Here is a 16,722-nt window from a genome sequence, read left to right on the forward strand (position 1 = left end):
ACTGTAAATGAATCTGAAGAAAATTGGGGGCGGGAGGGGAGTTAGATTCAGATACTTTCAATAGCAAGTACTCATACGAGCCAAACTTGAGGAGTAGGGACATCTAGTGGGCCGTTAATTTCTCTCTTCCTTTACCGAGGCGTTGGGTTCTTGAGAGGTGGGTATTTTTTAAAAACTTGAAGGAATAAAAGTTGAGGTTTCTGAAGAAGAGATTCTCAGAACAGTAATGCATTTTTATAAGATAAAGCTAATAATTCCATATTTAATAAGTCTATAAGATGCAATTCAAACTATGGTGTTTGAAATAAGCTTTGGAATCTTTAAGTTATTAAGATATTAAACCATATCAGTTAATGCCTGAATTTTTTCTTTGCAGAGATTGAAGTTCTTCTCTCACCATTTCTGCATAATTTATTGGTATTCCTGCTAGTGCGATAACAGTAACCTAAGCAATACCTGCTGCTGGTGGTGTTTTTAACACTGAGTCATCTAAATCAGTTCTGATAATTTAGAATTTAGAAATGCACTGCAGAAAAATCGAAAAGTTGGAATGCTATCTCAAGGAAGTCTGTAGGGGATACTAGATGGGGGCAGCTTGGAGGGGAGTTGATTATCATTGTTAGGTGGACAGATACTTAACATAAAATTGACGTGGTTCTTAGAAACTTGTTATGCACAGATATTTCCATGACTTTTCTTCATTTCCTAATCATGAAGATCTTACTTCAAAACCATAGACCAGCAAAGCACTGAAAGATTACTGAGATCACTCTACCTCAACTTCTTTTAGAGAGAGGTGTTTATAACATGTTTTGAAGCACAGGATTAATTTACACTCAACGCATTTGCATTCTACGTTGTCTGTGAGGATTGAGGATATTTTTCTATCAGAGATTAGATTAATTTTGACTGCTTCTGCTTTTTAATTTTTGAAAGAAACCCATTTAGCACATAGCTGTAACCGTTCAATTGCTAATTAGAACGAAAGCCTTTTGTGTTTGATATGTCTACTGAGCCATGCAAATTACCTGATAAATTTCAGGTAAAACACATCTACCTGTCCTGGTAGTGTGATAAAAGGGTTCAGCATGCTAGTATTCAGAGCTTTTATTTGTATTGCTGCCACCTTCTGCAGCTTTTCTTCAGAAGTTTTTAGCCCACAATTGAAGTGCTTTCATTTTCAAATTTATAATAGGTATGAAAATTCAGCGTAACTCTGCAACTATTCATTGTACAGCAACTGAACACTACTAAGGTTTTGGCCAGGTAACCACTGAAAGTAAGTTGCTGGTTGTGGAAATGTGCTTATGATCATGCACACTGTCAGAACCCAGAGGTGGAATTACTAGTGAATATGCTGAAAAATATATTTTCTTACTAAAATGTAATAAGGTAAAATATATATAAATACGTTTTTATTTATTTTACTGTCAAACTTTATTTTATCTCAGGTAGCAGAGCTTAAAATGGAGTTGAAATTGAGGGGATTACCAGTGTCTGGAACAAAAACAGATCTTATTGAGCGTCTGAAACCATATCAAGATCTTAATAACAATGGAGTCACTACTACTAGCTCTGTTACAGTAACTACTTCTACTGGGGCCACAGGTAACACTGGGGAAGTGGCTGTAGCATTTCCTGTTGCAACACTTACTAAAACAGTGGCTAATACAGTATCCAGTTTTCCTTCAGAAAAAACAACTACTGGACCTGGCTGCGAAGTAGTAAATACTGAAAACATTAGCTCTCCTTTGCCTATATCTCCCTCTCCTTCAGAACAATCTAGTCTAAGCACAGATGATACAAGTATGGCAGATACTTTCACAGAAGTGATGACCATGATGTCTCCATCCCAGTTCTTAAGTACTTCACCACTAAGAGCAAATACAAGTGATGATAATCAGAATCGCAGCAGTGGAAGCATCTCAAGCATGGAGTTTGATGTAGCAGAAAAGGACCGCAAGCTTCAAGAGAAAGAAAAACAGATTGAAGAGCTCAAAAGGAAACTGGAACAAGAGCAAAAACTTGTGGAGGTACTGAAAATGCAACTTGAGGTTGAAAAGAGGGGACAACAGCAACACTCTCAGACTTCTGGTAACTCAGCTGCTTTGGAACAGAAGCAATTCAGTGCTGCTGTCAAGGATGAAAATGCTCTTACTGACTGCTTGAGCACAAGCCAATCTGTATCTGCAGCTAGTCATTCTTTAGGACAATCGGTATACACTAGTGGCCAGAATCCAGTTGCCAAAAAGGCGGTTGTTATCAAGCAGGAGATACCTGTGGCTAAAGCTGAACCTCAGAACGCCATTTCTCAATTTTATGTTAATCCCCAGAGGCAGCCACAAACTGCAGTTGTTGCCCAACCTCAAGCTTTACTGACTACCCAAGGAACTGCACAGCTGCTCCTTCCACTATCTATCCAGGGACCGAATTCTACCACTTCAGTGCAGCTACCAGTTGGAAATATAAAGTTACAGGTATAGGTGTTTTCATTTTTCATCCTGCAAACTACATGTCAATATTTGCTTAATTTAATATAGATAGATAAATGTGCTGTTTGTAAGATTCACTGGTAAAAATCAGTCTTGTTTTTTGCTTTAGAGAAAAGCTTAGTAACATTTATTAGCCAACCTGTTTATAACTTCTTCTAATACTTGCTTTCTTTGTAATCTTGCAAAGAGTTCTGGCTTCCCAGACTCTTTTTCTTGAATAGTATTTGTCTTACTGTATACCGCTACTGCCTCTGTGCATGTGGTTTTAGATTTATACTTCCAAATTCCACCACTTTACCTCCAACAGAAACAGCTTAAAAATCAGCATTTTATTTTGAGATATACCTGTTTTCAAAATGTGTTCAAACTTCCTTGTGTGGTGAGGGCTTATTACATTTAAAAATGGGAATCCTAGATTATAGTGCTCCAGTGGAGTTATAAAAAGAAACCATGGTTACACAAATATTGTTACTAGGCTGATTATAAGGTAGTATCACTGTGAATAAATACAGCATAAACCCAAATAGGATATAAATGCAGAGCTATGAGGTATCTGACCAGGTTGAAACAGTTTAACATCGTGACCTGTGGTAGAATGAAGGATATACCTCCTCATGGCGCTGCTATTGCCTGCTAGCTGGATGTAATCCCCTGCAGGCCTCACGGTTACTGTGCTAGCAGAGCACTTCTTCAGTGCCGGTGTGTGCTTGCTGTTTTGGCATGCTGTGAGTCAGGGCTTTGTGTTAGCATGTGTGCCGTCACATTTAGCAACACATGTGAGGGCTGTAAAGTTCTGATGGGGCTGGACCCTACCATCTACAGTGTAAGAGCAACTCCTGGTAACTGCCCACCCAGACAGATCTTTGTCTAAATTGTTCTAGAATCCTGCTAGAATTCTCTAACAACCTTAAGCAGCTTGTTCTGGTATTTCACTTCACTGCTATTGCAGAAAGTTTTCCTAGCTTCCAACTCAAACGCTCTTTCTTGAAGTCAGACACGTCTTGCCTTTAAAAACAGCAGTAGTCACTAAAAGTACAATGATCTTCTTAAAACAACTTTTATATATGATGGAAGTCTTGTCATGTTGCATCATCAGTTTTGTCTTTCAGGTTACTGAAACACAGTTAATTCTTCCTTACTGGCTGTGCTCTCTGCATCTCCAGCTATTTTCATTGCTCTCTGACGGACCCTCTCTAGTTTGTCTTCATCTTTTTTTAAACTCTGTTACCAAAATAAACACTACCCTCTAGCTGGGAACTCCCCAGTACCAGACAGAATAAAAACATTTTGTCTCCTGTACACAGTTCTCATTGATACCTCTTAGAATAAATGCTATAGATATTCTGCATAACCTATAGAATAGCTTTTAACATAATGTGATTTACTGTGAGGTACAAATAATGAAAATATTTTATCTTCACCCTTTAGGCTCAATCACAAGCTGGAATACAGACCCCATCACAAATACCTTCCTCTGGCCTGGGCCAGACAGCACCTCAGATGCATACTCCACAATCAAAACCAAACACCATCATGCAGCATGCACTTGGTCAGACCCAACAAATCAGAAAGGTTTGTGGATAGCGATAAGCATTAAGCGATGTACTGTTGTGTATTCTAATTCTAGGCAGTGCTTTTACAGTCTTTTTTGTCATGTGTGTCACATACAAATGATCAAGTCACTTAACATCTCTGTACCATGTTTTTCTTGTGATAACATGGGCTAGTAACTCATTCTCTTTCCAAAATTTCAGTCCTTGTAGGACTGCTTTTTCAGCTGCAAATAAATATACAAGGCTAAAGACTATTTTTTTTTTTTTGGTCTTAATGGTACTCTTATGGCACACGCTCACTTTGTTCTTCCTTATGCTTGGCACAAGCAATATACTAGCAATATACCAGTCAGTTTCTCCTATTTGCCACCAGCTCAAAATGGAAGATTCTGGTAGGCAGCTCTTCAGAGGAAGCTTTTGTCTGTAACTACAGATCTTCGTTCATTTCCAGGAGTTCCTTCTAGTGCTCCTCCTTTCCTTGCTGATTTCATCCTTACTGATGAAGAAAGCTATGGACTCAGGCACTAGGGACAGCAAGTCCAGTGAGTCAAAACCCCACTATACCTAGGATACTTCTCTTAGAGAAATGCAGGGAACAATGCAGAGAGAAATCCTTCTCTTCCTCTATATCCAAAACTATCAGCCCTGAAAGTTCCCATTCCAAAACGGATGTTTATCAGCACTAGATGCACAGCTTCGAGTGCCAACCCAGTCATGTTCATATGGTAACTGATACCAGTACCAGCCACCACAAAAGAAATAGCTTTCTCTTCCTTTGAGCCACATCCAGAAACCAAGAGATTGGTTTGGCTTCCTTATCAGTGCTGTGGTCTCTATGGCTTCCATGACTTAAGAGAACAAGGTTTTCCAGTCTGCCCCAAAGAAAGATAATTTAGAAACTATTAAAATTTCAAAATGAAAAGGATAATTTTGATGGTAAGTTATATAACTGCCACTCTCTAGACAGCTTGCTAGTAAAGGGGAACACAGCTAAATGAGCATCATCATTCTGCAGGCTGCCGGGTAAAGCTGTTTAATGGGCAGTGAGGTTACCCTACTGAAGCCAAAACTGACTGACACATATCCAAAAAGCAGATTTCCTCCAACCTGTCTGGGATTTGGTAAGGGGCTAACCGTATTTTGGTAATTTGACAGCTCCCCTGTAGAAATTTTCCAGTCATCCTCAGGCACATACTTGTGCCAGAGACTGGCAGTTTGCTTCCCTTGCTGTGAAGGACTTCGTGGAAGTGATTGCAGGAGATAGCCAGGAGTTGTGCCCTCTGGTCTTTCCCCATTCAGTGCAGTTACCGTGGAGAACACCGTGCTGGATCGCTCCAGCAGGCTTCAGCCTGCATCTGGTGGTGCTGGAGCTGAGCAGCCAGCCTGTCCTGCTGATCTGCTCACATCTACTGCAGTTCCTTACACAGGAAACCAGACAGTGTAATTGCATGATTTTTTACGTCAGAATGGAAAACAGCAATGCAGTACAATAGATCAGGACAGTTGTAATATGCATTCAGTATTAGTTCTACCTGATTGCTGTTTGCGTTCCTGAGCCTTAGGTGTTTCAGCAAGCAGCCTGGGCCATTCCAGCTAATGAACTGTGAGTAATGCTGTTTGTTAATTTAACATTTTTTAGTGAAGTTAGTCTTCCTAATAACGATCACCTCCATAAACAGTTGTTTTCTAGAATTAGTTTCCCTCAAATTCCTCCAGACTTTCTCAGGCAGCTCAGCTTTTTATGCAAGCCAGCTGATTATTCCACTTGGTTGCTGCTACATACTTGTGGTGTCTCTCCGCATTCTAGCTACCAAATGGCCCTGGTTCTTGAGTTAATTCAGGAATAAGGAGACCTCTCCACAGAAAGGGCAACAGTTTTCACACAGGTGATCCACGTGGCCAACAAACTGCATTAATCCCTCTCAGAGCAGACCTCAGTTGGTATTCAGGCTGCACTCCACAGAGCTTTTCCTAGCCTTATCTCCATCCCTGATCTCAGATTTGTCACACCTTTGTCACAAAGGTATCCGGGAGTGAAACTGAATTAAAACAGTCTTATGCACTCAGATTGCCTCATACAGGCATGAAGGCATGTTCTGTGAGGAGAGGCTGAGGGCACAGGGGTTGCCCAGTCAGGAGGAGAGGAGGCCGAGTGGTGGCTTCATGGCTCCACAGCTCCCTGAGGAGGGGAAGCGCAGAGGGTGGTGCTGGTCTCTGGTCCTGGGAACCAGCAATGAGATGCGGGGCATGGCTCAGAGCTGTGCCTGGGGAGGGTAATACCGAGCACCAGAAAATAGTCTTTGCCCGGGAGGGTAGTCAGACACTGGGCTGGGCTTCCTGGGGGGTGGTTGGTGCCCCATGGCCGTCAGTGGTCACGAGGCACGTGGATAATGCCCTCAGGAACATGCTTGAACCTTTGGTCAGCCCTGAAGTGCTCAGGCAATTGGACTTGGTGATCTTTGTAGGTCCCTTCCAACTGAACTACTCTATTCTCATTTGTATCGGGCTAGAAGGTGGTTCATTGTATTGACTACCCACTAAGTGGGGAAGTTATGCACACTGTATTAAACTGTTCCATACTCTTTTGAATGTATATCAGAAAAAATAAATTACACTACATAATGCTTCCTGGAAGATCACAGGAGAATATTTTACTTATCAGGGATGACTAAAGCATGTCATGGCACAAAGTTTCTTTAAAAGAATAATAGCTCTAGATTTACACATTAATCCACTGGAGGGAAGAACAGGTACAGATAACATCCCCTTAACAGGGAATTTAAGCAAGCAAGTATTTAAAAAAAAAAAAAGTCTTAAACTTCATTAAATGCCATTTACCCAATATTATTAATTATTAAAAATACTAAGACTGATATATTAATCCTTTACAGGTTTTTCCACCTACCACATCCAATACAGTGTTTTCCTATCAGACTGCACCAGTTACAACACCTTCACAGTCTTTTATTAATAAAACATCAAATTCTAACATTCATACTGGAAGCAATCAGGCTCCGTCTGTTCAGAATGGACCTGCTACTCCTAGTAAGGTAAGATCAGTCCAACTGCGCTCCATGAAGTTCACTTTTATATTAATCATTTTAAATAATGTGTGACTGTATATATTGCAGGTCTCTCAAGGAGGAATAACATATTGTATATTTTAATGATACATATGTTTATATATCGTGTGTGAGAAAGTAAAAACTTATTTTATCCCTCATATTATACTATTGTTGTTTGTAAATATTTAGATTGGTATGGCAGAATACTATAATCTGTACAACATGATACATCTCAATTTCATTAAAATGTATGTTTAGACTTTTTTTTTATTATTTCATGCAGCCTGGCTCTCCTTCTCAAGCCCAGCCTTATATCGTTCAGCAATCTCTCTTCAACAACACAGTATCCAAGACAAAAGATCCCCCCCGTTATGAAGAGGCTATAAAACAGACCCGCAATATTCAGACATCTCACCGTGAGGTAGTTATTTTTGCTTGTTTAGTTTATTAAAAGTATTTTGTTTCTTCAGAATTATCAGAGTCATTGTTTATTGCAGTTTTTTCTTTGGCGTCAAGATTTTCTAAGGTACTCTTAATATTCTCATAACTGTATTTAACTGCAGGATTCATGTTTTTTTGATGAAATTAACAGACGTAAATAAGTCTTAAATTATCAAGCTGACGATAAATATAATCGGGATAACGCTGCTATTGCTACTTAACAATAACTGTCATTCAGTGGACTTGTTTCAAGGATGTATGATACCCAGATTTCAGGCATAGAAAGTACATTGAAAAGTACTTTCCCAAACTGAGGAAACTTGAGGAAAATGTGTGCATGAGTGTGTTTATACGCACATACGGAAACATATATACACACTTGAACAAACGTGCTTGCTTGAAAGGAGGCTTTATTTAGTGAGCTTGGTGAATAATCCTACAGGGTGCTTTGTCAGTTTACTGTGATATCCTTCAGATTCTAAGAAAGTTGCAAACAAACCTAATGAGCATCCCTAACCTCATGCGTTTCAGAATTATCCCAAAAGAGATACTTTCATATTGACTTAGTATTGCGTGCTGTTTTTGTGGTGGCAGGCACTCAGGCAGAAGCATGACTATCTAATGCCATTTCATATGTTATTGGCATGGGGAAAAAAAAAACAACAAAAAACAGATACAAACTATATTGTATATGATGGTTATTCACAAGTTGTCTCTTAGAGAAAGCAGTTCAGGTTGCACCCCCATAGTCTAGTTGCTATTCCGAATATTTCCCTTCTGCAAAACAGGGCTAGCAATTCCCCTTCTTATCCCTAGTTTTCTGCATCTCTCTTTTAGGTTGCCTTCATGAAAACTTTGTGTTGCTTTTCATATTTTTTCTCCTATTCCTTTGTACTGAAACCAACCAGAGGAATTCTACAAGTGTCTCTCCAAACTCTCTATTATCTAGATTGACAATTTCATAAGAAGAATTTTGGTCTTGATCATAGGTTAGTACTTAGGTACTACTTAGAGAGGCTAGGATCAATCAGCTTAGAAATACTACTTTCATACTGCATGTAAAAGAATAACCCTTTTCTCCTGCACTACAGATTTCCAGTGCACACAGTCAGCAGATGGATGATCTTTTTGATATTCTCATCAAGAGTGGAGGTAAGCCAAGTAACATCTGTGTGATGGAGAGATTTAAAACCTCATAATAAAAACTCAGTACTGTATTCAATGGATTGAAAGGAAAGAATTCTGCCAGTGACAGGAGGTATCCAATCTGAATGAAGCTAGTATTCCTGAAAGTTTGTGTTAATTACCTATAAAAGAAAACATTTACGAAAACACATACAGTCAAGCAGCTATGGAACTTCTTTTCTTGCAAATTAGCCCAGGCAGACTTTCTCTGTAATCCACACAGTATTCAAGTGATTAAAATAGCACCTTGCATTAGCAGAGACATACTTTATAAAGATTGAAAAAGTTGCACAAGTCCATATTATACTGAAATTATACCATAAAAAGAATAAGGGAAGAGCAAAAGCATGTTGATACTACTTGTTTTCCAGTAGTGTATCTTTGATATTTAGAGCTGGTAACACAGGGTTATATTTAATGAAATGTTATGTATGAACTACATAGAGACATTAATGAGCAACAACTTTCTATGTTAGTTGAAACAAGACAGCTATCAGAAAGGAAGTGAAATAACCAAAGCAATATATAAAGTAGCTTTGCAGTTTATACAGGAGGCTTTTAGGCATAATTAGGCTTTGTAGACTAAGATGCCATTACAATACTGGGAAAAGTTCTGGTGTGAAGCAATTCAATTAATTTAATGTTTTGTACTACTGTCTTGTAAAGATTTTGACAGCAGTGAATGCCAGAACATAAGTGATTTGATTGTAGGCTGTGAGAAGATTTTAGCCATATTCTAAGCATCCAAGTATTTTTCTCTTTTTCAAAGCAAATTGCAAAGTCAGCTGAAGAAAATGGAGTAGACAGTGACAGCGTAAGATAAGTGACTTGCGCAGTGAACAACTCATACTAAGTTTACAAATGCTTTCATTGCTCTTATTAAAACATTGCATCAGTAGTTCAAAGAAGCTGTACCTCTGAAACAGAGAATGTATGAAACATTAGCGTGCTTATTTAAGTATTTGCTTCAAATATGGCATTACTAAACCTATTTGATTTTAAGGTAACAACTGCTCTGTATTTGCCAAGTTGCCACAAAAAGCAAGAACATTTTCTGATTGTCTTTATGAAAAAGGAAATAAGTATTCAGGGCTATTGCACTTACATTGCAAGTTCTACATTGAAAAATGTTTAGTTTATTAATGTACTCTAGGAGAGTGAGAAGGTTAATTTCCTAATGTTTTGCCTTTACTGAGCAATCATTTTATTGATGCTCTTACACAGATAAAAAAAATGTACGTTTTCCTTGGAAAACAGGTACAAAATATATGGTCAAGTGCATTTTTGTTGGCAGAAACATCATCTGTGCTAGAGGATTTACTCACATATTTTTGTCTGTCAAACATTCTAGACCTAATCTTATTTTTGGACTCCATTCACATGTAAGAATTAATTGGAACTTACCTTGCTTTATTTCCTTTTACTGCTACTACCACTAAATTACTCTCCTTGACAGAAGAGTAGTTTTCAAATTCTAGAATCAGTTATGAAAGCATCCTAATCACATTAAATGATCTCTTAGATAATTCGTCACAGTGGACACAGTATTAAACAGGTATGGAATTGAAAATTGGTTCAGATACTGTTTCCTATGTGGGGAAGTAGATGGTTCTATAATTATTCTAGTTAGAAGAACTATAAACATGAAGGAGGTAAAGCTGTCATCTAGAGAACTATTCCTTTTCTCATTGATACAAGTATTCTCATCAGCTGGAGTATTACTTGAAAGCAGAACTCCAGAATTTGTTTTAAAATATTTTGTTGTTCACGGAGTATCTGGCATGGTTAGTCTGATGTATACGTAGTGTTTGTACTATCAGAACAGCAAAATGAGTTTTACTCCATTGAGTTTACTGTAGGTACATCTCAAAGTGGGCAAAAAAGGTGTAGAAGTTTTACAGTATATGTCATTATCTTTTTTTGAATTCTGGTTTATTTGTTTTATTACAGAGATTTCCCTTCCAATAAAGGAGGAACCATCTCCCATTTCTAAAATGAGACCAGTAACAGCCAATATCACTACAATGCCAGTGAACACAGTGATATCCCGCCCCCCACCCCAAATCCAAATGGCCCCTCCTCCTGTGTCCTTAGAACCGACAACCAGCTTGTCTATAAGTCTGGAAAATCAGCTTGAAGCCCTCTTGGATGGAACTTTAACTTCAGGTAATGAAATTCCTCAATTGACAAGCAGCAGTGAAGACAGAGAGTCATTTTCTTTAATTGAAGACCTCCAGAATGATCTGCTTAATCACTCCAGCATTTTAGATCACTCTCATTCACCCATGGAAACATCTGACCCACAGTTTACCACTAATAATTCTTGTCTATCTCTTGACCTTCCTGATACAAATTTAGACAATATGGAATGGCTAGACATTACAATGCCCAGCTCCTCATCTGGACTCACCCCTCTCAGTTCTACTGCCCCCAGCGTGTTTTCGACTGACTTTCTAGATCCACAAGACCTGCAGTTGCACTGGGATTAAGCTATAGCCAATGAGAACATGACCTGCAAATCTCTTTCCAGCAGAGGTCCATTATTACACTATTCTGATTGCAGTTAAGATAATTAAGATAGCAATGTTTGGAAGAACAAATGCTTGAAAGTAATTCCTTATTGATGTTCAAGTTTACAACGGTGAATTACTTTATGCTTCTATCATTAATGCAGATCAGGGCCCTCTGGAAGCTGTATTTCACAAGTCAAGAAAGGATGATTATGCTTACTGATTAGAAGTACCCCATGGGAAACTCATCACAAATATGAAAAGTTATGTCTCTGACTTTGTAATGCTTAAATGAACAACACAATGTGGATAATCTTAGAGAAGAAAAAGTGAGGCTTAAATGTCTATATTGACCCAGTGAGATGTCGTTTGAGAGAGGGTGAGGTATCACTGCACTTCATTGTTCCTGTGGATAGCCTGAGCCAGGTTCAAAATGAATTGTGAGGGCAAAGGCAAGTAGAAGCACTGGCTGGTTCAGTGAAATTTCATATCTCTAGTCTCTAAATTTGTTCAAGTTTTTTTATATTTTGGTTTTGTGGTTTTTAAAACTCTTCCCCCATTCTTTAATCATGAGGGAAGAATTTAACTGCATCCAAAGGGATATTAAGTGTAACTGCAAGAAATCCACTGTAGCTAGGCCAGGTAATATTGAGAACACTGAATTTTCTATTGCAATGCTCTGGATTTAATAGCTAGGTTTTAATGTGTATATCAGACAGTTATTTGTATACTCTTTTCAACTTTGTATAGCTTATTTTTGTGAACAGAGGGGAACAGTGGTCTTTAAGCAACAGATTACCATAATGAAAATAATAAATATCCTAATTTAATTTGTCATTCAGGATATTTGTTAGTTCATTGAATACAGTATCTCAGCATATTAGAAGATATGGAGGAAGTAGAAAAGTTTAATTAATGCGGTTATGCTCTATGATCCTGCAAACATCTGTGCAAGAACAGTCCCAATGCCCTCAATGAAGGGTGTTTGTAGGATCAGGCCAAGCTGCAGGACAGTACTGACAGGACAACCATCATTTCTAACAGAATCTGTATCTATTGAATAGCCTTGTCTACCACTACATAGCATCAGGGAAGCTAAACAGAAATTGCTCAGTAAGAATCCTAAATAGCACACAACTATAAAAGGCAAATAAGCAGTATTGGGATGAGAAGGCATATTTCATATGTATAGACAACAGTGGAAATAAGGTTCTTAACTCATAGCACAGCACGTAAAAATACACTTTTAAGCCCTGAGTTGTTGTTCCTCAGTCTATTATGAAAGCAGTCAGGGAAAAAAAAAAAAGCTAGTATAAGCAAAATACTTCAAAATTCCATAGTTGTATCTCAGGTGATAGCTGTTAAATGTTGTCATGGATGACGTAGGCTTATAATCAAATACAATTTGAATTATTCCATGAGGGAATTTCTAAATTAAGAGAAAAGGAAACAGTCCCCTATTTCATGAACAATTGAAAGGAAATACATATTCCAGTGTGAAAACTGATCTTATCTCAGAACGCCTTCCTCAACACCAAACTTCAAAATCCAAAGTTCTGTAGGAACAAAATTTGAAATGGCATGAAGCTTTTGCTTACTTCTTGGAGTAACAATATGTATCAAACAGTACCAAAACAAAAAGTACCTTTTAACTGCTTAATAATCTGTATCACATTAAAAAAAAAATCATGTTAATATCAAAGTAAATACTTTTGTCATAAAATTTCGTGGAATTATCTGCAAGTTCTGTGTCTCCAGATAACCAGTGCAGTCTGTTTTACCAATGTTAGAAAATTCCATTGACTTCAGATAAAATACTGAATTATATCAATGATTGAGGGTTTAAACTGGCATCACATCAGCCACCTGCACTTTAAATCATTATATATCTTCAGTAGTTTTACTGGCCAGGATTTACTTTAAGGACAGAAAAACAGTCTATCAAGATTTTCACTACAAAAGCTGAAAGACATACATCCATTCTTGCTGTGCCTACTATACTTGAGTACAATATCATGTGTGGACTGTCTGCCTTAAATTTTGATGCTATATGATTCTTTAATAACATTGGACAAATAGATCCAACTTTTTGCATTCCTTTTCATCATATTAGCTTGGGAGCTAATACTCTGAGATACTAAGTGCCCTCAGCTATTACTAAAATAAGAATTAAAGACTCTTGGTCTGATAGGAACAAATCTGAATGAAATTTATATTGTTCTACAGTACTGTCAATGAATTATGTGTGATTTACCACACATCATACACGTATGTATGGTTAGAATGACCCCTTTTTGACCCTGCCTCCTGATTAAATAAGAGGCAAGTAAATTTATTGCTAGAGGATAAATTAACCTAGAGCAACTGTACTGTCATTTTTTATGTGCATGTAAATATTGCTTAAAACTGGCAAAGTCATCTTGCTACAAAACTATCCTCATTGGCAGTGTAGGATGTTAATTAATCCATAGGAATCTATGTGCAGAAATAAACTGAAACAGCTGAGATGTGTTGTTACCAGTACAGTATAGCTTTCTTACTCTAAAAGTCTATTTGCAAAAAATAATAATAATTAAAAAAATTAAGGGATCATTTTAGTTTTTAAAGTACAAATACTCTAGTGTAGGGAATGTGTGATTTTTTTTCTTTTTTGTATATTTCAGGGTTATGTGTATTAAAATCTTATATATAATGGTTTGCTTTAGACTTTGTTCTGGAATGTGATATATTTGCCATAGTTACATACGCCGGTTATGGCAAAAATAGATTTTGCTTAGATTTTTGTGTGTGCATGTTTTACATGACAATTTTTGTAATACAAATACAACACATCTTAGAAATGTAATCATGACTGTGCAGTTTGACTGTACAGAACTGAATATTTCTCATTAAGAGAACAGTTGCAAAGGAATGCACTGGCACTAAATTTGCCATAAAATGGCTTCCATATGCTAACAGAGGACGTAATATTAAATGTGCTCTTAGTAAATGCTTACAAAGTAATTAAGAATACCGTTTTATCAGTGTGAAATTCAAAAGTTGGTGTTTACACTTCTAGACATGGAGAGAGCTTGGCCATGTTTTGCAGGGCTAATGTTAATCAAGAGGAGTAGCATCCTGCATTTAATACAGAAATGGTATTTGTTACGCACTTTTAGTGCCATACAGCATTAGTTAAGGCAACTAAGTTTACAGTCAAAATTTTATTTAACATTACAAATAGTTAAGGAATCATTGTCATAAATTTAGCGGTTGTATCTGAGAATAAAATCAGTTTATGCAGTTGTTCTTTACAGAAATTTAGGGTCTAATCCAGCAGTGTGGGCTTGCAGAATCAGCCCGTTAAAAAGCTGAGGCCACAGCTTTTAGAAGCAGTCAATGCTGAAATTTCCTTTCAAGGTACTTCTAAATTCACCAACAGGGTTTGTCTGCAAGGAAGCAGGTGATCAAAACAGAAGTTTCAGCTTTAAACTTCTCTGTTACATAATCTCAAACATTCAGTTGCCTGAAAAGCATAGGCACCATAATTGGAAACCAAGCACAAGCTGTTGAACTGCTTTCAAGGCAGAGAAAATGCAATCACAGAATACATTTAACTGGAAGGGCATTATGTAATCAAAACACAATAAAGCTCACTGATGTATACAATTACTTGGATTGCATCTTCAGTATATTATAAACTTACAGCAAATTCTATTAAAACTGGAAAAAAAGATCTTCCACTTATCTCTAGTAAACGTTTTGTCGAATCGCTTTATTTTGTGGTCTCTTAAATTACCTTTTGATGATTTCTAGACCACACTACAAGTTTTTCTTTTGCATGAGATACGTGGAATGGACTTGCATATAGTATATACATGGCCAATAAAGAGTATCCATTAAAACCTGAAATAATCTCAAATACTCCTTTTATTTGCTACAAGAAAAAATATAAAGTGCAAAAAAGAGACACCTACATAATTCTGTACTGTCTAATACTGAATATATAGACATATAACTTAAAAGCGCATGAATGCATTTTTAGAAATCTAGCCAAAAAAGCTATTCTTGCTATGAGAGCAAATTCTCACTAAGAGGCAGGGAATGGCTAACAACTATATAATCACACTATTTTTATAAAAAAAAAATACAGCTCAGATATTCAAAAGACAGTCTAAATTAAATTATAGTAATATAAAAATTTAAATAGGAACCAAAGCATTGCCATTTATATTGCCAAAGGAGGCACTTTGTATTTTGAAGCATAGGAAAGTAAATCCCGGAAGTGTTACCCATACTTTTTTAAAATAAAGGATGTAGATATTTTCAAAGCTGTTTTTGATGTTTAACAGTGCAGATTTGTTTTTGTTGTTTGAGAAATTTGTATTAAGTACTAGCACAGGCTTTTTTTCCAGATAGGATTTTCCTCACAGTACTGCTTGCAGTAGAAATAACGCTAACCCTAGTAGGTGTTTCTCTTCTTATTTTCATAGTCATAATTATGTCTTAGCATCTCATTTTGTGAAAAGAAGAAGATAGATACCTGTTTCTAGGGCCATCTTCATTTAAGCACTACTTTACTAAATGCGAATTATGGCAATCAGGGCGTCAGTTTATGTATTGCCTTTCTATAAGAAACCATGATGCCTTTGTATTTGCTGTTTGCACCCCTAAAATCAATTCCATATGTTTGAATGCCATATGTTTTGCACATTGTACTGTATATATGTAATGCATACTGTATTTTTATATGTGTAGTACATTTATCAAATATTTTGTACATAGTGGCAATATTGTAGCTACTGAGGAAATGTTTGATATTTCAGCATTTTTGCTAAGTGTCCCAAATAAAAAATGAAAACTGTGTTTAGTTGTCTGTGCTTACTTAATAAAAGCAAAAAATGCCATTTTAATAGTTACTGAAATTTTGATTCTTGTGAGTCAAAAACATTTTGACTATGCTTCCCAGTACCTTTCTCACAGAAAGGAATGAGAATGAAATCTGGACTTAGACGACAAACTCCAAAAGTCTGACGGCTTGTCTTTAGAGTCAGACAAAATCTGTAAGAATAAAGATGTCCTGAACTTCCAAAGTTTTTGTTTATTTTCAAAAAGCAATACCAGTATGTTAACTCCTTCTCTGTCTTCTCTGTTATTCTTGTCTCAATGAAATGTAAGGTAAGAACCCTGATGCAGATACCCTGATTTATAGAGCTATTAACTACCTTCAAACAGATCAGGACGAAAGCAATAGGCAAAGCTTTCTTTTACCTTCAATAAGTGTTTTATTCAGTATTTCTGTCATAAAAAAAATAATCCCAATTTATGTATGAGTTCCAAACTATCTTATGTAATGCATACATTGGACCTGTGCTATTCTTCAATATATTTGAAATGAAGTGGCTTCATAAAAATTAAAACAATTGTAAACAATGACCTTTTACACAGCTTGTGAGCCATACAGTCCTTACTTAATGTCATCTCACTTTCATGATGT

At 36.9% G+C, this 16,722-nt stretch overlaps 1 protein-coding gene across 6 annotated transcripts in view; it reads left to right on the plus strand.

Annotated features, from left to right (window-relative positions):
* The window catches only part of MRTFB (myocardin related transcription factor B), an 88,427-nt gene extending 72,336 nt beyond the window's left edge, over positions 1-16,091 (plus strand). For 4 of the 6 annotated variants that reach the window (XM_080556929.1, XM_080556930.1, XM_080556931.1 and 1 more), the window contains 6 exons: positions 1,452-2,477; positions 3,921-4,064; positions 6,937-7,095; positions 7,394-7,531; positions 8,643-8,703; positions 10,687-16,091. In XM_080556929.1, coding sequence (XP_080413055.1) covers positions 1,452-2,477; positions 3,921-4,064; positions 6,937-7,095; positions 7,394-7,531; positions 8,643-8,703; positions 10,687-11,225 — 2,067 coding nt within the window. In that variant the 3' untranslated portion in view covers positions 11,226-16,091. The remainder of the gene's footprint in view (positions 1-1,451; positions 2,478-3,920; positions 4,065-6,936; positions 7,096-7,393; positions 7,532-8,642; positions 8,704-10,686) is intronic. The other 2 variants (XM_080556932.1, XM_080556933.1) reach the window with 1 other exon arrangement.
* Positions 16,092-16,722: the final 631 nt, after the last annotated feature.

This window comes from Anser brachyrhynchus (genome assembly GCF_964034855.1).
Source record: "Anser brachyrhynchus genome assembly, chromosome: 15".
Classification (NCBI taxonomy): Eukaryota; Metazoa; Chordata; class Aves; order Anseriformes; family Anatidae; genus Anser; species Anser brachyrhynchus.